A 23,698-nucleotide genomic window follows, 5' to 3' on the forward strand; every position below is an offset into this window, starting at 1 on the left:
CGCCTGAATGACGGACGCTTTCAGCGGAACTTCCACCTCTCTGTGAGCCAGTTTGATGACTTTCTGTCCCGTATTAGTCCTTAAATAAAACAACTGGAGGACCTTTTTGTTCTCATCTTGAAACAAATATGAAAAATATTAAACATTTCAGGAAAACCTCGTGTTGGTCTTGCTGTTTACTTCATCAGCACATCATGCGTCAAAGCTGAGGTCCTGATTGGTCGATCGACAGAAAGGAGGCACGTTAAAATGTTGACACCTCCAAATTTTTAACTCGCCATTCAAGACACACGGCAGTATCTCTGAAATTGGACGCCCCTGACACGATAATTGTATTTGGTATAAGCATAGCTTAACAGGGACACAAAGGGGCTGACTCTTACTTTAAAGGTCTAAAGGAAACACTTTTAGTCAGTCAAAGTAAATATGGCGTGGGCACATTGAAGTAGTTGGTAAAAACTGGACTCGAGTGGTTTTTTTTTTAACGTATTCTTTGATGAAATCAATAAAGATCCATAAGTCTACACAGATTTAGACAAATAAAAAATGTAGAAATCCTTGATGTAAATGTTCATTTGAAGTGTTGGAGCCATCGATTAAAAACATCAATATTTGTTTTGTGAAACAGTTTACTTTTTAAAATATTTTTATATATCCTGCTGTAAAACCTTCAGCTTGTCTGACAGAAAACACAGAAACGTGCGACCTTAAAGCTGCTCTGACATTTTCTGCCATTGTTTCCAGCCGGGTCGAGTCCTCGCTGATAATCTCGCACTCGTTTCCTGCGAGTGTCAGCTCAAAGGTCCTCATGACCTGAATGGTTCGGTCCTCATTGAACTGTCAGCGCTCAACAGTAGATTAACGCTTATCTCCCCCTGTCCAAAGGGAAACGGCTACTGCACGCAGCACGTCTCTCCGGGCCCCCGCGCTCCCGCCGCCTCCATGGAGGCCCTGTCTCCCTTCTTCAAGAAGAAAGCACACATCCTGGAGGTCCTGCGCAAGATGGAGGAGACGGACCCTCTCAAGTTCCACCCGTCCACCGCCAGCCTGTCTTTCTGCGACTACAGCCAGGTGTTGATGTCAACAGAGGCGGTGCTGGCAACGGCGGACCCCCTCCCCCGGCAGTGCAAATCCCACCTCACGCATTGCCGCTGCTCCTGCTCCGAGGCCGACACACACCAGCATTTCAACGGCGACGGGGCGGTCAAGTGCGACGGGGGAAACGCCTGGTGCCTGCACTGCAAACGGAGCCCAGACAGCCCCCCAAAGCCGTGCGGCCATGTCTGTAGTCCTTCAAAAGCCAGCCCGAGCCACGCGGTTCCTGCAGCTGCTCTGGGTGAATGTCACGGTAAGACCAGAGCGCCGGAGTCTGTAGCCCCCTCCAAATCATGCACTGCTAATGAAGCCCACCAGCCGCCTGCAGCCTCCGCCTCGGAACCGCTCCGCCACAATAAAGAGGTGGGAAAGCCAAAGCAGGATCTGTCAGAGACCTGTCCGGAAGTCTCTGAGGAGCTCCCTGGTCTCTCTGCCTCCTCCCAAACTCCTGGTTCTGGGAATGAGAGCGTGCAAGCAACCCACTGTGACCCGGGAACCAGCGACGGAATTCACAACGGCACCGAAACCAGTGACCCCTCCGCCCTCTCTGAGAAAGACGGCACAGAAACGGAGGCCTGCTCTGCCAGAGCCTCCGCCTCCGTCAGCCCAAGCCCCTCCTGCCTCAGTGACGTCAAGGCGGCCGCCATCAACTCGCCGTCCAAGCTGCTCAAGTTCCTCAAGATTCCCTCCATCGGGGAGAAGTCTCAGGCTCCGCCCGCGGCCGTCCGCCTGAGCCCCCAACTCACTCGCAACTCCCGCATCCCCTGTCGAACCAACAACTACGAGGTCTACCACTCCCCAGTCCCCACGCGCAAAGCCACGACCACGGAGAGATGCAGGCAGCCCCCTCCCCCGCCAGCCCGGTCCGAGTCCTATCCCGCCACGCACTCTGCTCCGACCTCGCCGCCGCAGTCCGAAGAAGCCTGCTCCCTCCCTGCTAAAGAAATAAGCTACAGCAGCTTCTCTGCTCCTAAAGGCAAAGCCTCCTGCTCGCCAAAAGTTCCTCAAAAAGTCCCTCACTACGAGAACGTCTGTGAGATGGACACGGGCCAGGCCCACAGCAAAAGAACCACACTTCCCGCTCAGGCAAAGCCCAATGGCGCCGAGAGGAAGCTGGTCAAGTCCTTACCAGAAAGTGTCATGCACCCTTCTCCTCAGCGAAAGCAGTCGTCCTCCTCCACGTCTGAGTCCACGTCGGATGAGGACGAGGATTCTGACAGCCCGGTCTGGGTCAACCACCACAGTCTGCCCCCCTCCTCCGTCCTCGGCAAAGCTCAGAACAGAGTCAACTATCCTCGGATGAGAGAGAAGCAGGAGGCGGACATGAGGGACTCCGGCGCTCCGAGCTCAGAGCTGGCCCAGCCTCCTCCTCCTCCCTCCAGAAGGAGCGAGTGCTCCTCCATTCCTAAGAGGCCTGCAGGCGGCGCGGCACGGGGTCAGACCGACTCCAGCCACCACGCCTTCAAGGACAGGCTGGCTGCTCTGGGGAAGCTAAGGAGCTCTGAGGATTTACAGGGCGGAGTCAGGTCAGCGGACATGATCGAGGGCACGTGTGGCGAGGAACGGAGCAAGGCGGTGGAGCGGCCCGCCGAGGTCCACAAGGACGAGCAGAGACTTTCCAAATATGCAGACTCCTTGGACGGAAAGCCTAAAGTTAGCGCTGGCTTGAAGTATCCAGCTCCGTCACAGCTGTACGAACAGGCGGGAAAGCCGCCGTCCTCCGGTCTGGCTAAGCAGGAGGCGTGTCCAACCAAGCCAGAAGTCTCCAGGAGCAAAATCGGTCTGCTGTCGCCCAACGCAGACGCTCCACAGGTACTGCGCAACAACATCAAGTGTCCCGGCTCCCTCAATTTGCCTTATAATGTTAAACCTGGCGTGAGCACGCACAGCAGCAACAGCCCCAACAAAATCCCCCAGAAGTCTCCGTCCAAGCCGACTCCGGCCCCCTCCGCCCACAGAGGAGGGAAACCCTCCGAGTCTCCACGGTACTCCTCCAAATCCGAGGAGAGGATCAAGATCGGAGGGAGAGGGAAGAAGAACCCGATGTACGGAGACAGCCTCCCTCCTCCTCCTCCAAGACCCCCTCAGTCCGAGGGGGAGAAGTCCCCTCAGCCGGCGCCCAGCCTTCAGTCGGCCATAGAGCAGAAGGTGATGAAGGGCATCGAGGAGAACGTGCTGAAGCTCCAGGAGCAGGACAGAGGAGGCCAGGGGACGGAGGTCAAGCAGAAAACCTCCAACGGCATCGCCAGCTGGTTCGGCCTGAAGAAGAGCAAGCTGCCCGCACTCAGCCGCAAGGCCGACGCCGCCAAAGCCAAGGACGAGAAGAAGGAGTGGAAGATCAACATCCCCTCGGTGGGCCGAGACTCTGTGAAAGTGACGTCCAGGTGTAAAGAGGGCGTGGAGGGTCTGAACATCTCCACCCTGATGGAGAAGGCTGAAGGCCTGAGGCGCGCCCTGGAGGAGGAGAGGGCCTATGTGGAGAGGTCGGGCAGGGGCCACTCCTGCGAGGTGGTGATGGACCAGGCTCAGGGACAGCTGGCGGTCATGTACAGGGGGGGCCGCTCCGACAACTTCATGCAGCAGCTGCTGAACAGGTGAGGACATTTACAGAAACGCGCTCTACACATTCCTGCAGAGACTCTCCAACGTATTGTGCTGCAAACATCTGGAACGTTGAAACGTTAAAATCCATTAAAAAAATTAACTAATTAATCGCAAATCTGGAAAAGGCATCTAAATCACTTCTGCTTATTCTATTTTATTGGTTGTTTGTGTATTCTTTATATTTTTTTGTAAATGGTAAATGCAAATGCAAATGGTAAACTAAACTAATAAACCTAAACTTCAATCGGGTCAAATTAATGGTAATTCAAAGTACTTAATAAGGGAGGTGTTTGACAGTTTTATGTGCAAGAGGAGTCGCTTCTTTTAAAAACACACAGAACTGATATTGTTTATAAAAATATTTTTTAAAAATTAAATTGAAAAATGTATAAAAGTATGCCTTCACTCAACCTTTGCTCTCTAAAGGAGTTTTTCGGAGAAACATTCCTGCTTTTCTGACACAAAAACTGTTTTATTCCTTCCTTCAGACTGTTTACTAAAAAAGTTTTCATCATATCTTTAGATTTTCTGACATTAAATAAAAAGGCCGGAGGTGGTGAATTATTGAGAGCAGGCATGTTGTGTTTGTTTGTTTGTTTGAACTCTTCAGTAATTATAATGAATTTAACGGCCTGCAGCCAAGAAAGCAGCAACCAGTCAAGATTACCATCATCAGTGGGCACAGCCGGCACGCCTTAAACTTATTTACTAAACTAGTGGAAATGCTGGTAGAAAAATGCAACTTTTCTGAAACTTTATAAAAATGAAAACTCGCATTAAGGGTTTGATTTGGAGGTTTAACCACCAAACATTTTGCTTTAGCTGTACCTCTGTGCAGCCGTGCACATGGGGAGCACGGACTTTAAATCAGATACTCGCTCCACTGTAGTTTCACTCTCAAAACTGTCAATATCAGCACATGACGTAGTAACAAGATGATCTCCTGAAGATGGTCAGATAAATCATCTATTTCAGGACTACGTGATGGTGCAGGCCGCATAAAGCTCTGAAATGCTGGACGATCTTTGCACTAAGGTGCAGTAAATTGAGTAACTTGACATTTAGACTCATCCCAGAGGAAGCTCTGGTTCTCACAATAATTTGAATAAAGAAATGCGCTGAAAAACTATTTTAGGCTTAATTTCCTTTATATAATGCATGTCCTCCATCATCAGAAGAATGCTACAAGAAGATATTAAAAACACCATTTTCACTGGAGTGGGTCTTTAAAGGGGGTTGGGTTGAAAAAGTTTGAACTTCTTCCTACTCCATGTCGAACTATATATTATTTAATGCATAATTTATTTAAAAATGTTCCTTGTTTTCTTGTTTTTTTTATCATTTACCATGATTGTTCGAAATAAAGGACTAACTAAAGGAAGTTAGAAGTCATTTTTTTGGTCTAAATGACCTAAAATCAACCAGAGCTGCTATTTCTTTCTCCCTTTGCAGCGTTGGAGCTTTAGTTGTTCACAGCAGCTGATTTCAGGATCCACATCAAGATGCAGCTGCCTGGTGTGAAGCTTCACACTAATGATCTCTGCAGTTCTTAGACTGCGTAGTTCAAAAACGCAGGAAGAAAGTGAAAGTTTCTGCTCCTCAAACTCACTAAATACTGCTGTGTTCTCTTTCAATAGAGCTTGTGTTTGATGTTTGCAGGGTGGACGGGAAGGAGGTGATCAGCATGCCGCAGCGCCGCCTCTCCTTCGACTGTAAGACCTCCAAACCCGTCTTCACCCAGCAGAGCGACGTCATCAGTCACACCAGCAGCCACGACGACATGGAGAAGGTACCGCCTCCTACGTCCCCGCAGGAGCTGAAAATAGACGCCTTGATCAAATCAAACTTGTTTATTATATGATTCACCTGTTTGAAGTGCAAGCGTGGCGTCTGGTTTGCTGGAGTCGTCTCTTCATTAAAGGTTTCAGAGCTGCAGCCTCCTCCTTGTTCTCTCACGCAGGGATCAGAGAGAATCGGCAAGCTCACATCAGACGAGAACCTGGCGGATTCAGTTCACTCTCAGCACTTTGCAGGTGAGAGAAGTCTCCCAGGAGCTCCAGGCAGATTTTACAGGGTTGATGTGAAGATCAGAAGACTGGAGAATCATCTGAAGGTGCACAGTGGCTGGAATTGGTGCAGAGCAGACACTCCAGAGTTTGATTGAAGCGTTTGATGACGCAGCTTTAAGAACGTCATTCACGTCTCACAGAAACACATTCATTCTTCTTAGTTTTTATCATTATTTTACGTCTCTGTCCTCCTCAGGCTCCGGTGCTTCCACGTACACCCTGGACAGCGGCATCGGCACCTTCCCCCTCCCAGACTGCAGCAGCAGCGGAACGGGGAGGGGCCTGTCCAAGACGAGAGGCGGGGCCGAGCATCACTCCACCGACTCCCCGGGACGGGCCGGACGGCGAGCCCGCACCCTGGACCGAGAGCCCACGCCGCAGGAGGAGGGCTTCCTGCCACACAAGCAGCTGATTCCCACCATTCAGTACGGCTCGGCGCTGGAGGGGCGGGGCTCGGCCGGCGGCGTCCGTGAAGGTGCTAACAAGCTCTTCTGCGCAGACTAAATAACAGCTGGCGGAGGTCGGGCTGCTCACAGCAGAGACACTTGAAGGTCTGCTGCTGGAAATAGGAGAGATTCATCCTGGTTCTGAGGGGGTTCACGCAGGGGTCTCTGATTGTATTGCAGCTTTTGGGGGGATTTTAGATCAATATTTATTACTAATTAGCTTGAAGTCTCAGATGTGATGTTAAAGTCTGCTTTTGCATCTACAGAATGAACATTTATTTGTTATATTTTTGCTGTGAGGGGATGTATTTTCCTCTGTTTTCGTTTTCTGTCCTTGAAACAGTTTGGTCATTTTCTTGGTAATTTAGTGTTATTCAAACAGCCTGAGGATTCATTCACCTTGGAGTCTAGAATACATGACTCACAAGGTCTGTTGATGTTATTGGTTGATGGTGATTAGCTTTGTGCCATCTTGTTCTCTAAATTTAGATTCAGTGAAATCTGAGGTTTTTCTTCTTCTAAGTTGAACAAATATGTTAGTTTAAAGCAGCTGTTATGAGTTTCATCTGTTCTCAGAACTAACATGACACGGCAAGTTGTTGCTTTTTTTTTAGTTGCCTTTAAATTGACTTTAATTTAATTAAAATGTCTTCCATCTTCATGTTGTCTGTTTTGATCAGAAAAGGACCCATCAGCCTATTTCCTTCTCACCACACTGACTAGTCTGAAGATTACATTAAAACATGTTTGTTTATTTTAAAAAACGTATGTGGGTTTAACAGCCTAAATTTGATTTATTTGTTTGCATCGCAGTAAACTTATTGACTCCAGATTCAGACATTTACATACTTGTTCTGGAGTCAGAGTTTTGTTTCTCTTTTTCTTTTTGTTGCAACACCAAATTCTCATCCAGTCTGAACATTTATTTTAATTTAAGATCTATTTTAAAATTTGTACGCATTTTTTTAAGTTTATAGTTGTTTTCTAATTATTTGCATTGTTTATTTTATTTATAACTGTTGTTAAATACTCATTTAAATTAGCCTGTGTAGCTAATGCTTTTTTTCTCACTTTCTTTTGTTTTTCTGAACTTGTAAGAATATTTCAGAGCTTTCCTCTGACGTGTTTTCTCTTTTTTGTCTGAAAGTTGGAATTTGGGGATTTATTTGTCAAATTTGAGCCCAAACGTGTTTCTTTATTCATGCTAATATTAGCGTTAGCCTGCTATTTCCTTCGGTTTGCTGCTTGAGGTAAAGAGGCCACACTGCCATCTAGTGGTTGGTTTTGGAATGCCAGGTTTGCATTTATGCCATGAATGTAACGGAATCAAAAAGAGTGATCTCAGGATTTGGAAGAACTTTTACTCACAGAATAAATTAGTTTCTGTCCACTATAAATGAAAATATTTATACAAAACACATTTTTTCTGTCCTGTAAAAGTAGAAAGATGTAGTTTTATTGTCACTATCCACATGCACAATGATATTAAGAGCTGTCAGTATATTAAAATTATCTTCACGACAAAGAGGTTAAACAAATATTAAAAGAAAAATTGTGCGTATTTATGTTAATTTTTTTTTTCCATGTCCAAAGATGTCCACGGAGCAAATGTGTTCTCTCCTCGCTCCAAGACTTGGACCTTCCCCAGCTTGAAGACTCCGTCAGGACATGGAGAGGTTTACCTGGCAGTGGAGGAGGAAGAGGAGGAGCCGGTGTCCTACGGGTCGCCGTATCGAGGGGTGAGCGCCCTCGAGTTCATTCAGTGACCTCACTTTGGAGTTTGCCCATATGAAATCAGTTTATCATATACAAAAATGCATCTTCATATGGATGAGGAAATTAAAATGATGCACTTTTTATTTCACATTCTCAGCCGCCTGCTTTTAAGTCCATGTCTAAGGAAAACAGTAGATGAGTAAAGGATCCGGTTTCTTCTTTGCAGCAGGTTGTCCTTTAAATCTGCTCTTAAATTTTACACAAACACTGAACCACTTTTTCCCGTAACAAATTATTCATTGTTTGAATATTAAAAATTCACGGTTTCTGTAGCCCACATTTTTTTGCACCTAAAGGCGTTTCATTGGAGGAAACTCATGACCTAATATGTTTCCCCCCTCAAGAGCGTGAAGGCTGGCGCTCCGTCCTCCAGTCGAGTGGTGGACCCGGGCAGCCTGTCCATCCCTGCCCAATCGGGGGGGAGCCGCAGAGGAAAGACCCGCACCCCCAGCGTCCCCGAGATGAACCGGGAGGCAGGCCTGGAGCTGCTCAGGGAGCGACCGGAGGAGGCGCTGTCTCCCAGCCGCCCTCAGGTGCTGGAGACGCCGGAGTCCCTGAGCGATTCTTTGTACGACAGCCTGTCTTCATGCGGCAGCCAAGGGTGATGCAGCCCGGAGCGGGTCGGCTCTCCGAAAACGTGCTGGAAAAACGCCTGGAGAACGTTGCAACTGGAAAGACGGATTGATCTCCTCTTCTCAGGATTTCCAACAAGAAGCCAAAAGCCACCAAATAAAATAGGTTCTACACTTTTTCACAGACGTTGGACCCTTGAATTCATGTAGACTTTCAAAACGCATGGCCAAGTTATCGATCAGCACAAGAGGTCGACGCTCACGCTCGTGCTCAGAACTGTTTTTGGTTTTCTCTTTCTGGTAGGAAAATCTTCGTTCGTGCATCAAGGAAGCTGTGACCAGTAAAGTAGATGAAGTGCTGTTCTGCATCCATACCTCCATTCCTTTCTGGTATCATTTCACCATTATTGTAATGTACTGGAGAAAAAAAAGAGGCTCTAGATATAAAAACAACCGTTCATGTCTGTGATTCTTCATTAACCTCATGCATCACAATGTTCAATGTAAAATAATTTTGACGATTGAGCTCAGACAGTTTCTGAATGCATCTAAAAAGGTAATATATGCCAGCAATAATAACATAGAAGAAAGAAATGTCTACGCTGATTGATATGTATTTCTATTATTTATTTATTTTAAATGTATACCATCGTTTGCCATCGTTTGGTTTTGGTTCATCTCTTCTGTGGAAACTGCAGTTCAGTAAAGTTCATATCTCGGCCATTCTTTTGTTAGCAGATAGAGAACTGATGTACGTACTGCCGTTTTTTCAACTTTCTAATTAAAATGTTTTGATTTAAATATGTGAGCATGTGTTTTCTAAGCTCTGTAAAACCAACTGCATCAAAGAATTGACAGAAAATGTGTTAAACTCTTTGAAATTCATAAATTGTCATTTTATTAATTAGATCTAGATGGTATGAATTACAGGGAGCCCCTGAAGGGACATTACAGTAAATGTATATATATATATACAAATTAAAGTTTAAAAAAAATCTGATTTCTAACTTGTGCATGCCAAATAGTATCCAGTTTTTTTTCTTTACCTTTTTTTTTTGTAGAGTCAGTTGATTTACCACGTTTTTAATACTCACAGCAATGTTAGAGATGTATAAATATTGTGCTCAGGAAAACTAAAGCACCTTATTTACCCACCGTCTCAAATTTGATCCACATTAACACCAACTGTAAGATTCATAAATATAGTATTCCTTTAATACAGCAAGCAACTTTACAAATATATGTATAGTTATTCTCACCATAAAATTTTGAAAATTAAACTTTTTGTCTGCTGGGTTTTTGAGATTTCAGGAAGCAACTGCCCCTAGTGGAATGATGATGAACTACAGGGCAGAAAACAACTCAAATCATATTTGATGAGTTTATGGTGAAAGTTTGGGTAAAGTTAATGAGAGGTTTTAGAAATGTGTGGATCAAATAATACAAATGGTTATTTGGGATTAAGTTATGGGTTCAGTTGTTTCTCTGAGAAAGAATTTTAAACGGGCGGAGCTAAAACTGCAGCACATTTTCAGGGAGTTTGAAACGCTCTGGATCACTCGAGTGATTTCCTGACATCCAAGTCCTACTCGTTACGGATTACCTGGTTCAGGTACGTCCTTCCAGTTAGAATTGTACATCTGGATACTTTCCGATTGTGAAGAGCAGATTTATTTATTTTTTTTAATAAGTTTCTGCATTTAACTGCTTGTTTTATGGGTGCTGCGTGTATTTTTATTTTTTTTTTTAATCAATTCTAAGATGAGGTTTTTAGTTATTAAAACAAGCATCACGTTAAGTTTGTTCAACACATTTATTTGAGCAAATGTATGAAATTAGTTTCAGTTCCACATCGATAAAATAAAATCTTCACAGTTTACACTTTTAAAAGAAAAGGAAGCAAAAACTGACAGGTTTACGTCACTTAATTTGGCAAACTAATGTCTAGACAGCAGAGATGAGGAGAAGTCTGGTTAAAATGAAACGATGGATCACACGTTACCGTCCGTCTCCTCAACCACTCGAACCAAATGAATGATGGGTAAATGAGTTCAGAGGGGATTGTTGACCTCGTTTGAAACTCAAAATAAAAACTCGGGGAGGAAAACTGGAATTTCTGAAAAAGGTCTTCAAAAATGCTGGGATGCTACACTTTCAACTATCCCGCTAAATGAAACCGAGGAAAATCTATAAATAAGTAAATAAAACATCAAAAGAAAAAAAAAAATCAGTCCAAGAAGCTTACAAGATGCATTAAATGAGTCTACGATCTCATTAATTCATGGCACTAAACAACAGCGATGTAAAATCTTAAGCGCAAATGCACCAGTGATCCTCCGTTACGCAGCACTGCCCCCTACAGCTCAAACACTGCAGTGTTGAACTCCCAGCCAGGTGGAAACCGGCCCTTCTGCGCCAGAAACCTACATTCAGCCCATGTAAGATTCCAAAACAAGTCAAAGAACTGTCAATAACATAAGACCACAGAAGATTTAATAGGAGAAATGAAGACAGAAAGTGAAAAGCACCAAGTGCATCGCAAACTGTGCCTTTACAGCTTAGAGTCGCTTCACTGCAGAGCCCTTTACTTCCTCTCCTTCTTCTTGTCCTGCACACAGAAGATACACAATGACTTTTTTTGGAAAAGAAAAAGATTTTTACAAAAGGAAAATGTTCAATCTTGTAGTTGCAGTTTACAGAGTTCACTTCTTTCTTATCGATTGTGAAAGCGTTCCCAGTGGTCTTTTGATTTTGACTTTTTTAGCTAAACTCTAAAAACTGTCATTTTCTAGGACAGTTTCTGCAAAGCGGCAGGAGTTCATTAAAAATTTGCCTCTGATTTGTGAAACTGTTGGCGAGGAACGCCCCCTTGTCTTTCCAATGGCTGAAAGCTCAGCAGAAGGGAGCTCGTGTCCCGCCCAGTGTATGTTCTAGGTCACAAATACCTTTTTCCAACTGCATTTTTATGACTGGAATTTTTTTTTTAAAAAAAGAGAGAATTCTTTACGTACTCCATTAAGATAAAAATACCCTAAACCACTTTGAAACCACCTTTGTCATCGAGTGGGTCTTGAATGCATCCCTGTTCTGGACACATTCGGCATCATTTGCCTGTTCCGTCCTCTTTGCTGCAGCAGCTCAGCTCCTTTGCATGTTACAGCAGATTCTGGAACTGGTGACTGCTGGCAGCAGGAACACCATCAGCTCCACTAAAACAAACCTGCACTTTTGGAAACTCGTCTCCTGCTGCTTCCTAAAGAGCAGCTAGATTCAAGATCACATGTAGATCCTCCGTCAAAGATTAGACATTTCTCAAGAACTGGTTTGTACCTTCAGTTATGCTTAAAGACCCACTGATAAAATGGTGCTTTTGTTATTTTTGTGGGTTTTCCTGATAAAGAAAGTTGTCCCTAAAATTGTATTTGAGTATTCCTTACTCAAATCATTGTGAATCAGGAGCAGATGAAAAGATTCCATTAGAAAAAGATTGCATTTGTGACATTATGCTCTAGTTGTGGCACAAGCTTCCTGCTCTGCTCCATTCTGATGAATCCACTTGCAGACAAATAGATCCATGAACATCTTTGTTCTCCTCATCCGAGCTGGAATTTAGCTCAAATCCATACGGCTGGACGGCTCCAATATTGTTCGCCATTTTTGTTGCACCGGTTATGTTAGCTTGGGGTTTTGAGGGGCTGTAATCTAGCAAAAGAGGAGACGATGTGGCTTTGTGCCGACGGTCCCACCCACAACTCATGAGGCAATGTTCTGATGAACTTCTGCTGCTCTCTAGAGACTTTGTTCTAGAAAATGACAGATATTTTTTGATTTTAGCTAAAAACGGCATAATCATAATTAAAGACCATTAGGAATGCTTTCTAATAGGTCAAAATATAACTTTACTGTCAGAAATTTAGAAACAGGAAGCGTTCTGCTCAGTCTGGTTACTACGACATCATAGACTCAGATGAGGGCAGACGCTCCTCGCCGTCTTTACCTCGTCGAATCACCTCCCATAAGGAAGGAGCAGTGAGGACATTCCTGCAGCGTCTTTATTTACATGTCCTCAAAAAATTATAAAAACGATTGTTGACATTTTCAAGAACGAAAATGTAATTTAAAATCAGAGCTTTCCACTGACTATTTTCTTAACAGATTAAAGTTTGTTTAAATCTACTTTAATGGCTTTAATCCTGAATCCGTTTAGCATTTCTAACGATACCTTGTCGTTCATTGCCAGGATGATCATCAGTTTCCTGAAGATGGTGACAAAGTCGAGAAACAAGTCGACGCAATGCCTGAGGAGAGAAGAAAACGGATTTATTATCTTATTGTTGCATGATCAAAGAAGAGGTTTCTACATTTCTACGGTTTGGTTGGATCTGGAGCTCCGTGTGTTCAGATCCTCACCAGATGTAGTCCTTGTCTCCGTTCTCTGCCTTCTCAATGATGAGCTGAGTGTCAAAGAGGACGAAGCCGCACATGATGAGCAGTCCCAGGTACATGTGTGCCTGCCGGGGACACAAAAACATCAGACAACAAAGGAGTGATGACGCACAATTAAAAAAAAAAAAAAAATTCTTTGATTTTTTTTCTGTTCTGCAGGCTTTAAATTTCCATCAGTAAAAGTTTAATATAGTTTTATTTTATTTCAATAAAATGATTAATCAGATTAATAACAGACACTAAAGTAAAGACAGGTGCAGTACATCAGCAATAAAAAACATTTTTTCAGAACTTACCTTAAAACATGTTTTTGTATCAAAGGGACTCAGAAATAAAACGTGTTCACATAAATCCAACAGAAGGAGCATTTTTTGTATGAAAAACTGTAGTTTCTGATTCACAACACAGAGAAATGTGTCTCACTGTTCATCAATCACACAATCCTTTCTGCTCGTACTGAAACCTTCGTCATCAGAGACTCAAACTGAACTTTAAATGCTGCTTCAGAGTCCATCAGTATGGGACATCTTTGATTAAACTTCCTCTTTTGTCCAGTATTTTTCTTTTTCTCCTGAACTTTTTGGAGTTCAACCTCACATTCCGATCATTCCACTAAACCTGGTCTGCAGCTGCCAGCGTGACATGACAGCAGGTGAGGCTCAAACACCGAAGCTCACAGCTCTGACTCTGATCCATCGTGTCGTCAGAAGGCGCCAGCCTGTGAATGGAGGACTGGCGGGGCATTAAGCTGCTTACACCCGCGGTGCTTTCACTGACTGTTGGAGTCTCTGATCACACAGATGATCAGCAAAACTAAGCGTAAAAAGGTCTGGATGTTTTCTGAATTACCTTGAACAGCATCAGAGAGCCAAAGAACATGTTCATCACAGAGAACAGGAAGAGGATGGACAGGCCGGACATCAGGGTTCCTGACAGCCAGAGGGAAGGACAGATGAAGAGTTGCATTTTTAGGCAAAATGATTCAAAAATGAACATTGTTTGGGGGCGTTTTGAACATGAATCAGCGCTCACCTCCCAGGAACAGGTAGCTCCTGCGTTTAGCATAGAGGGCGCTGAGAGTGAAGCAGATGAAGATGACAGAAGTTCCCAGGAAGGCCGTCACGATGATGCTGCGAGAAAACACGGATGAAGTCAGTCCACATCACAGCAGCTCAGCTTTAACTTCCATTCCAGTTAAACAGGCTAATCTTTATCTAACCTGGGATTGACAGCGATGACAAAGTCCAGCGTGGGCCCAAGGCCAACGCCTGCACAGGAGATGATGAAAACACAGCATTAGGCCGCCAGACTGACAGAGGAGCCGTGGGCTCTGAACGGGAGGATAAAGCCAAAACATCCACAGCTCACCTGTGAGGAAGGCAAACCCGGCAAGGATAGCCAGCCTCTTCTTCTCCGTCTCGGGGTTGTGGGGCGTCATGGCGAGCCAGAACATCAACCCCACAGAGCCGAGTAGAGACAGAACGCCACCCTGAGAGAGGAAACACGAGGTTACAGCCGAATGACTGCACACAAACTGTTTTAAATCAGGGGTGTTGAACTCAATCGCTCAAGGAGCCAAAATCCAAAACACATCATAGGTTGTGGTCCGAACAGGATAAACACTTATTGAGCACTCTAAAACTAATTGTTTAAAACTTTAAAAATGTAACTTTGTAACATAATTATGAACTAGATATATAGCATTACCTGCGATAATGCTAGTGTGAATGCTGTAAGCTGAATTTGGCAGCTGAAGATGCTGAAAACGCTCAAGCTGATAGTTGAAAACCCTGAAGCTGATAACCAGCTAAAATATTAGCTACATGCCAAATTAGCCAAAAAAATAGGTTAGCCAAAACAGTTAACCTAAGATAAGAAACCTAAAAAAATGAAAAAAGCCTAAATTAGCTAAAACAGCTAGCATGTAGCTGAAATATTAGCTCAACTCCCAAATATCCTAAAAAAATCTTAGTAGATGTCAAATTAGTCCAGAAAGCTAGATCCGGCCCCGAGCCTCGACTTTGACATGTGTTTTCAAGTGAGAAATTTTTAATAGACTTTTAGTTTATTTTGAAAACATGTGAAAACAGAAACTAAACTTTAAAAAAGCAAAAGCATATCTGCATTCCAGTTTGTCTGAAGTCATGTTACTTCTGAGTAAAAACTCCCTTTTACTGCGATATGATCAAGTGGAAAACTGCGCTTAGTCACAGTGATACAGATAAGAAAACAAAACCTTCCTGCAGACTTTCAGCACCTCTGGATGGATTGAACTCTACAAAAATAAATGTTCACTGCTGCCCGTTTCTCTAGTGTTACTGTCTGCTAACAGTATCTGCTTAGAAAGCTATCAAACTCAGTCAAAAACTTAAACTTCTGTGGCAAAATAACCCAAGAACTAACGAATTTAAAGGAGGTAAAACAGCGGTTTATCTTTTCCTATTCAAGACGTCTCATCTCCTCTCCAATCAGCTATTTTAACTTCTACTTTGATTAAATCAACCCAGATGAGTGACAAACTACAGTAATACAAAGTTAGCTGCAGGGGAAGTGCAACATTTTGAGAGAATCACCTCAAAGAGTCGCGTAACAACATGAACGTAGGCGCCGGCGGCCGCCACGATCATACTGAGAGTCAGGCTGGAGTACACATTCTTCAAGTGCACCTGGGTGGAGTGAGATCTGAAACACAGATTCATTCCAGTGAATGAATGATAGGAACAGACACAGGAGGCAGCTGGTGTGTGCTTACATACATTTGAGAGAATCTGAAGAGAGCATCGATGTTGATGTTGCGGTCAAACACGTTCATGATGAAGCCAGGAACACAGACCTGAAGAGTTTAATCGTCCAACAAGTTCTCCTAAAAAACAAAAAACAGATCAATTGAGAAAAATCTTCTCTCATGAGCAGGAGAAAATATTTACTCACAAGCTACTTAACATATTACATAAGTATTTGTGTAATTCCCAATTTAAACTCTGAACTTTGTCCAGCAGGCATGACAGCGCAGGATCCTGCAGTTCACTGTTATTTTAACATGATCGGCTGAGGCGGGTTACAGTTTAAAAAGGGTTCACACGAACGACAAAACATAGTAATCCATTTACACAAACGTACTTTATCTACAGCAGAAAGGGGCCGAGCTGTGAGTCTGTTCAACAAACTTAAACCTTAAGGTACACGATCATAAACTCTGCTAAACGTGATTAATCGAAGGGCTAAAAAGCCATTTAAACACCGAGAAAGAATAAACAAACAATAGCCTGTTAGCATGCTAAATATCAACGGACGGGAAAACAGATTTGCTTAGGCTCACATTTATTTGAAAGTATATTTCTTTATTTTTAAGTAGCGATTAGTTTGAAGGTTTAGCGTTAACTTGCACAACAGGTTAAATGTCAAGGGTTGACTAGCTAACTAGCACCAAACCAGATTTAGCAAGCTAACGGGAAGCTAGCACGGAGCCGATTTAAGTTTACCACTCAACTAACGAAAAAACTATTTATCACCGACTAACTATTATAATTTCAAAACAATATTTTAGTTAAAAAATAAAAATGCGCCGTCGTAATGTAGCGGTGCATAACCCAACGAGCGTTTACATGTTTATGAATAGCTAGCATGGCTAACAGCCTAGCTTCAAATAACTCCCGATACACAAAACTCGACACTTTCAGCATTCATTGGTTCAACAAACAAACAAAAGCAGAACACAATCAAAGCATATATACAACATCACCCCAGGTCGTGTACGTACCTCCCCTGATAGATACCGTTTAGCTACTTCCCTGCTCGCCTACTGCACTTTGTTAATAAACCAGTACGTGTCAGTGAGCTCCAGACAGCCTGCTGCTGATGTCACCATGGAAACGCCCAGAAGACCGGAGGGCTAACAGCTCGAGCGTAGCGCAGTTTGCTCACTTTCAATTACAGTAAATTTAACTCAAAACATATTGATACAATTTTAAAACAAGTTTGTCGCGAAATAGTAAAACCCACAAGGACCTGTTGTTATTAAAAGAGCATTTTTACTCATTAAAATGCAATTCCTGAGAAATGTCGCGCGACACCTAAAATGGCCGTCTTGCTAACTAGCTGCTCGATTATCTGTAAACATTCAAGCGACGTCTTATTTGAATAAACATATATCTCTTAAATCTTAGTTTTACTACGAAATAAACTTAGTTAATATAAACATCTGGAGTAATCGTAGTTTTATAACATTAGTCCCTTGAAAGTATGACGCAAATTAACGGCGTGCGATTGCAACCTATTGCAACACAGCTTAGTTTCATTTACAAACTAACTTAAAATGGAACATTTCCAAGTATTTGCCTGTATGTCTTTAAAAAAAAATATATAGGATATGTTATATACCGCTAAGATAACTATAGAATAGAAGTAATTTGCACGTAAACATTTAAAAAAATTAGTTAAAAAAAACTTGTTTGTACCAAAAGTCAAACAGAAAATAAAATAATTTAACACATATTAAGTAGTACAAGGTCATTCTCAAATCAAAAATGAATAAGACACACTCAAACAAGTAAAATATAATGACATTTTATTTCAAAATGAAAATTAGAAGTAACGTTTTAGGGTTTTGGTCAGATTTGATATACAAAATGAGTTTTTTTTCATTATTACTTTTATGCAACATACAAAGAAAAAGAAAAAATACTTTTGGTCATTCCAACCGACTTTCCTCGTCATGTTTCAGCAGTCAACATGCAGGCGATAACTGTATGACACAAACATCTGTAGAAAAGCACACTACCAAAGAAACAAGCCCACCAACCCTTCTGAACAGAATTGTATGTCTTCTCATCTGATTGCAGATTTGAGCGCACAAGTTAGCAAATTGTCCTTCAGAATTGTCCAGCAGGATGTGTTATTTAGGCACCGGTAGACAGTCGAACAAAAGGCCAGCCTCGTCGCAGGCAGAGTGGACTACAATACAAAATGTTGAGCATTTAAAAAGTACAGGACAATACAAATTTTTTGGCCAATAAATATAGAAAAACAAAGCACTCATTCATGGTAAAAATATCAAATCGGATAGTTTCAAGTGTTGCACTGCAAGTACCACAGCCCCTGGCTTTCCACTCACTCCTGACAGTGTCAATCATGCTCAGCATGGCACATGAGTGTGTGTGTAGGCCTACAAAATCTCAGATCAGGCAGAAGATCATTCTCTGTCCCAATTATTAAAAGGCACAGTTGTTACTTTCAGCACTGTCCGTATCATACAAGTGCACGTTGTGTGTCAAACATAAATGAAATTTAAATGAAAAAAAAGTAATTTTTATGGTATATGTGCCAACATATCCAGTGTCTGTTCTCCGAGAAAGAGACCATTTTAATTTATGACCACCCAATCAAGCACAATTTGTTTGAGAAATTATTTTGAGAGAAAAAAAACATGTAGAAAAACAGGAAAAAGGCTACAGTAAGGTTTCCTTGTGCTGAATGTCATCTTCAACTGTACAGGAAGTGTCATTCCACAGCTGTGTTGCATAGAGGAACCATGCTCACCGTTAAAAATAGATTTCTTTACAAAAAGAAACCACTGAATGTATAAAACCGAGTGGAGCTGATGTTTTCTTATTGTTGTTGCTTAAAAGGCACAAAAAAGAAAGAAATGAAAGAAACTCCAAAAGTCAAGTTAGGGCAGGCAGGTTTCTGCTTTGGCAAAATAAAAACCCACCTTGATGTTCACACTGAGAGGAGTGACTGTCTGGGATTGCTTTGGCTATTGTTTACCACTTTAGTTTGTAGTGCTTTCAGAAGGTGGCTGCCAAACATCGCTGGGTTTTTCCGAGGCTGGAATACCTTCACCCACACGCCAGTACGGTTCTCTAAACGAGTAATTCTGAGCGCTGCTTGGAAAACGGTCGCATGAGCTCCAGCAGCGGCCGAGCAGGTGAAGGTGAAGCTATTGTCTACGGAGCTGGTCCAGCTGGGTGTAAACGTCATCCGCTTGGCTGAGCTCCTCGAACACGGGCAGGAGGTTGAGTAGTTCAGCATCGTCCACGTCGTCAAACCATGACACCACTGGAACCTGAGGAACAGAGGAGACTCAGATGGTTGGCCTTTGTGCCCTCTGGAAACTGACAGTGATGTACAAACAGTCCTGGACCACAGGGGCGCGTTGTAATCAGCTCTGAAAGCCTCTTTTGTCAGCAGCAGATTCCTACAAATTAGGATGAGTGCTGGAATAAATATTGAAGCCATAAAAAGCAGCATTTCCCAGCCATTGAAAATGTGAAGAGTTTGCTGCTGAATTTGGCGTCAAACAGCGGAGGATCCGTTTAAAAAACAGTTTTCGTCTGGGTTGTGGAACTCACAGCATTATTAGGGTGGAAGATGTAGGAGGCAGGAGAGTTATCCAGGATGAGGGTTTTGTGGAGGTCTCTGCCCAGGCGGCTCAAGTCTTTCACGTAGCAGCCCTGGTGGAACACACAAGATTCCCGGAATAGCCGGGCCCGGAATACTCCGCACTGATCCAGCAGGTCTGTCACCGGGTCTGCGTACTGTTGGAGCAGAGAGGAGGAGGAGGAGGAGGAAGGGGAGTGCAAGGACAGGCTAGTGAGGATATTTCTACAGATACTACATGTCTGTGCAGAATAGTATCACCGCTGAATCAGGCATGGGTCACAAATTCTATTCTAATTCAGATTTATTTTAGAACTTTTAGTTTGAAAAACATTTTGCACATAACTAATGATTAAATCTAAACCGATGAAGAACTTTCATCAATAAATTTATGAAAAATTAGTGCAACTTTTTACTAGAAAATACAATACGTTGCTTTAAAAGAAAATCTATTCCTGGATTTGATGAATCGATTTTGAATTTTAGTGAACATTGATCTGATGTTAGTGTTCCCTCGCTGTTCGGTGGATTTTTTTCCCTGCGCCGTTTCTTTTTTTTTTTTTAACAGTCCAATATGTTCTGCGTCCTGATTGGACCTCATCAATCAATCTCTTCTGTGCCGTGACTCGTGCACAGAAAACATTTAGTTTGCCAAATCGATACGAACTTTCGATTGATCAGATCTTTGTTTTTATTAAAAAATACTGGGATTATTTTAATCTGAAGGTTTAAACTTTGAGAGTTTAAACAAGTAATCCTACTTTTCAGATTTCCCCTATTATGGGTTATTTATAGAACGTAACTCCTGCAATAAAATTGATTTTTAAAAACCCAGTCCTTGTACAGAACAATAAGTGATGGGACTCAGGACTAGGAAGGACTAGATATTCCCAAATTCATAACATACTACACTTTCAGTTCAAGAAGGGAACTCAACTAAGGAGCTGCTAGCAAAGTCTGAGAGCAACTACAGGCATGAGGGAACGGTGACGTCAATAAGACGAGCCAATTGACAACACTTTAGTGAATAAATCGATCCATTCTCTGTGTACCTTAGCGAGGCTGGCTGTAAACAGCACACATTCAAACAACTCTCCCATTCTGCGCAGGAACTCGTCCACGTACGGCCTCTTCAGCACATACACCTGCAAGGCAGACAGGCAGTGAGCAAACAGCGGCCGCTCATCTGCCGCGGATCGCTTCCATCAGGGAGGACGCTTACGGCCGGTTCCTGAAACAAGTAATCAAGAATAGGCCGTGCCAGTGTTAACCAGCCTATCCTGGATTACTTGAACCAGGCAGAGGCCCTGAGATGGTTCCTTAGTGGCCCACGGGATCCCGGGAATCACATTTCTCAGTTATATGCATTTCACACGTCCGGCTGGGAGATTCCAAAGTGAAAAATCGTTGCAAAATAAGAAATATTTCTAACATTTCCCCCACCTAAACATGTGCTGCTCCATCTCTTCATGATGTTTTAGCTGAGATACTCATTATTAAACATCTGGCCACTAGGGGGCTCTGCACACACATCTATAAAAACTGATCAACTAAAACACCCCTCCTTTTTTATATAAACAACCACAGCCAACTCTCCAACAAACAAGCAAACAGACAGTAGTTTACCTGATGAGTGGTCCCCTCTATCTCCACTGGCACGATGAAGTCTGCGTTACTTATCGGCTGCAGGGAAGAAAACATTCAAATGAAGCCGCCGCGTACGTTCACATGGCGTTACATAACAAGGCAGCGAGCAGTAGGAAGCCCAATCCTCAATGCCGCCATAAATCATGGCTCACGGAGAACAAATGTTTTGGTGCACAAAGTCCAACGAGAAAAAAACAAAACACAGATGTAGTTTGGAAGCGTCATCGCCGTCGTCTGTGACGCTTGGGAATAACTGGCGGTGGTACCTTGAAAGAACTGTGCACCAGGGTCTCATCCAGGTCTATGACCACACAGATCTTCCCTTGGTCCTGGGCGTTCACCTCCGGCAGGAGGCTGGCTTCATACTGCTGAGGAAACATACACATACCTGTAAGTTACCTGCCCACCTCAAGGTACTCATTTATCGGCAAGGAAATCACTAAGTTTACTTCAGGGAAATTAAAACAGGTTAGTTTTAGGGAGACACATGAGGTCTGTATATCTATATTTAGCATAATTATTACTTAGCAAGAAATAAACGATAGCATCAAAAAGACAAATAATAATATTTAATGTATTATATAACTACAATAGATTATCAATTTGAGTGGAACAGTAAAAAAAAGTGGAAAAGCAGAGTAAATCTGGAACAGCGTAACCCCTAATGTTTTGATTTTATTCCAGCCGGAGACACAGCAGGCTTCTGTGTGGATGCTTGAAGACGCTCCTCAACATGAACAAACTTGGCATTTCATTAAAATGCCCCTAACATCATACGGAGGAGCGAATCAGCCTGACAGCGTTCACCAGAGTGGCTGGCATTGTGCAGCGGCTCCACTGAGACTCCTTTTTTTTTTGTTTTTTTTTTTCTTCCTGATCGAGGCAGACAATACACCATTCTCTGTCCGCTTTAGCCATCTGCCTGAAGGAGTGAGAGTCCGTCACTCTTATCTTCCACGGAGGATCGGCTGAGCACATCAAAGCCGCTCCGTCTCCGCAGACGGTTTGCGGTTAGCTTTTTAAGACGCTCCCAGCAGGTGCAGCAGTGGTTTTAGAGCACAGTTGTAAATGACGATGCTCCACAACAACAGTGAACGCAATTTTACAACAGCGTGTTTACTTTATTCCGCCACCCGTGGTGTGTGTGTGCGTGTGGGCGAAACCAGGAAGTTAAGTTCCAAGAAAAACACAAACACAAATACAGGACTGACCCTCAGGTTGTTTTCAGCTGTCGGAAATATATTGACGTTACCTTGACAACCGTCCCATTTTCCTGCGACTCCAGCAAGGGCTGCTGGGAAGGCGGTGGCAGTGGTGGCGGTGGTTTGGGGCCATCCTGAGCTTGGAGGCAGCAGAAGAGGGCTTTGAAGATGTTACAGCTCCGCGGCTGTTTGAGGGCAGAGCGGCTCACCTGGCCTGCACAGCACACAAACAGATGCTTAAACTCATGGATCAACCTAGCTCCCATAGCAAAATCAATACTTGTAAATAAAAGGAAATGAGCACAGATGCTGGTTTTGCATGGCCCACTCAGGTAGGTCCATCTGTACATGGAGATGAAGCCTGTTTTTAATGCGCCTGCCTCTGTCGCCGCTGCTGGAAATGGCTGGTGCGTGTTATATAATCACAGAGGGCGGGAAAACCCACACTTTTCAGCAGTACCTTCAACACAGACAGGAAACATTCCAACCCCTTTAAGCACCCAGACCTTATAGGGCTGCAGGAAACCAGCCAGAACAGCCAGACTCGGTCAGTCAGTCAATGAGCCGGACAACAAGCTGCTCCTCCATGCAGGCCTTTGATCAGCCTCTGTGAAGATGACAGTCCCGGGCCCTGGAAACACCTGTGCCCCCAGTGAGGGGGACATTCCCGCTCACGCCTTTCGTGTGCGGACTTGCAAACAAACGCAGGATTTATACCCGATAATTACTCCTCACAGAGGAACCGGGGAAAGGATGCCATGCAACGGTGCATCTTTCATCCTGCATGCAGCCTGCGAGCTGCTCCTCCACACAATGCAGACAACAAGCATGTTACACAACTCCATATTTAAGAGACAAAGGACACTGGGTCCTGTGGTTTCGTAACTATACAAACAGTCCAGCAGCCTCTTAGAAAGAAAAATAAACTATTTCACTTCTGCATTACTCCTTGGACATCAATGTGATTTGTAAACAGTGTTTTCTGTGACAGCATGTAAATGCATTTTAAATATATGATATTAATATTTTAAAAGCTTTATAAACTGCATCCAAAATGCATTAAGATGCAAAAAAATGACAAAAATGCGGATTGATTTTTACAGCTACAGCATGACCGAGGGCAAAGGGCGCCTTCATTGGGATTTAACTACAAAGAGGCGGGACTAAAGCAGTTTTAAACCCGAGAAAAAAGTCTGCAAACAACGAAATCTTTCAGACGGCGCTACAATGGGGCGTGTGCAAAGAGGGGTGTGTTTGTGCATTCCGCTGTCAATAGCGCGCGCGGCACCTGGTCGTCCTGCAGCCCGCGCGGGGTGATTAACCAGCCCCTGCGGGCTCCCGTACCTGTCGTAAAGCCGCGGATCGCGCTCTCCGTGGAACTTATTCATGTAAATGTGTGTGTGTGGATGGGGTGAGAAAGAGCGCTGCGGCGCGCCGATCTGTGCCAGAACGGAGTAAACAAG

At 43.6% G+C, this 23,698-nt stretch overlaps 3 protein-coding genes across 8 annotated transcripts in view; 1 reads left to right on the plus strand and 2 right to left on the minus strand.

The window, feature by feature from the left end:
• nckap5l (NCK-associated protein 5-like) overlaps positions 1–9,363 on the plus strand; it is a 51,463-nt gene extending 42,100 nt beyond the window's left edge. For 4 of the 5 annotated variants that reach the window (XM_024292306.2, XM_024292308.2, XM_024292309.2 and 1 more), the window contains exons 8-13: positions 886–3,689; positions 5,359–5,488; positions 5,660–5,732; positions 5,965–6,243; positions 7,808–7,953; positions 8,335–9,363. In XM_024292306.2, coding sequence (XP_024148074.1) covers positions 886–3,689; positions 5,359–5,488; positions 5,660–5,732; positions 5,965–6,243; positions 7,808–7,953; positions 8,335–8,595 — 3,693 coding nt within the window. In that variant the 3' untranslated portion in view covers positions 8,596–9,363. Of the gene's footprint in view, positions 1–885; positions 3,690–5,358; positions 5,489–5,659; positions 5,733–5,964; positions 6,244–7,807; positions 7,954–8,087; positions 8,160–8,334 lie in introns of all 5 variants that reach the window. The other variant, XM_024292310.2, reaches the window with a different exon arrangement.
• Positions 9,364–10,361: 998 nt separating this feature from the next.
• Positions 10,362–16,930, minus strand: tegt (testis enhanced gene transcript (BAX inhibitor 1)). The gene is made up of 10 exons (XM_024292311.1): positions 16,769–16,930; positions 15,765–15,871; positions 15,582–15,690; positions 14,377–14,497; positions 14,228–14,276; positions 14,041–14,138; positions 13,858–13,937; positions 12,973–13,073; positions 12,785–12,860; positions 10,362–11,170 (listed from the first exon to the last, which is right to left on the minus strand). Exons 2-10 carry the CDS (start codon positions 15,818–15,820, stop codon positions 11,147–11,149), a joined length of 714 nt encoding a protein of 237 aa, XP_024148079.1. The 5' UTR covers positions 15,821–15,871; positions 16,769–16,930; the 3' UTR covers positions 10,362–11,146.
• Positions 16,931–17,558: 628 nt separating this feature from the next.
• The window catches only part of ctdsp2 (CTD (carboxy-terminal domain, RNA polymerase II, polypeptide A) small phosphatase 2), a 7,278-nt gene continuing 1,138 nt past the window's right edge, over positions 17,559–23,698 (minus strand). Inside the window, exons 2-7 of one of the 2 annotated variants that reach the window (XM_024293389.1) lie at positions 22,286–22,449; positions 21,300–21,398; positions 21,013–21,069; positions 20,439–20,531; positions 19,359–19,544; positions 17,559–19,072 (exon numbers count right to left, since the gene is read on the minus strand). In XM_024293389.1, coding sequence (XP_024149157.1) covers positions 18,947–19,072; positions 19,359–19,544; positions 20,439–20,531; positions 21,013–21,069; positions 21,300–21,398; positions 22,286–22,449 — 725 coding nt within the window. In that variant the 3' untranslated portion in view covers positions 17,559–18,946. Of the gene's footprint in view, positions 19,073–19,358; positions 19,545–20,438; positions 20,532–21,012; positions 21,070–21,299; positions 21,402–22,285; positions 22,450–23,698 lie in introns of both variants that reach the window. The other variant, XM_024293388.1, reaches the window with a different exon arrangement.

Source organism: Oryzias melastigma, linkage group LG7, assembly GCF_002922805.2.
Source record: "Oryzias melastigma strain HK-1 linkage group LG7, ASM292280v2, whole genome shotgun sequence".
Taxonomy (NCBI): Eukaryota; Metazoa; Chordata; class Actinopteri; order Beloniformes; family Adrianichthyidae; genus Oryzias; species Oryzias melastigma.

What these genes read in the sequence shown, in the direction of transcription:
- tegt (XM_024292311.1), bottom strand. Translation starts at nt 15,820, where the DNA reads ATGAACGTGTTTGACCGCAACATCAACATCGATGCTCTCTTCAGATTC. An exon ending in CTCTTCAGATTCTCTCAAAT is followed by an intron (nt 15,691 to 15,764) that starts GTATGTAAGCAC and finishes TCTGTGTTTCAG; the next exon opens with ATCTCACTCCACCCAGGTGC. An exon ending in GCTCTCTGATGCTGTTCAAG is followed by an intron (nt 13,074 to 13,857) that starts GTAATTCAGAAA and finishes TGTCCCCGGCAG; the next exon opens with GCACACATGTACCTGGGACT.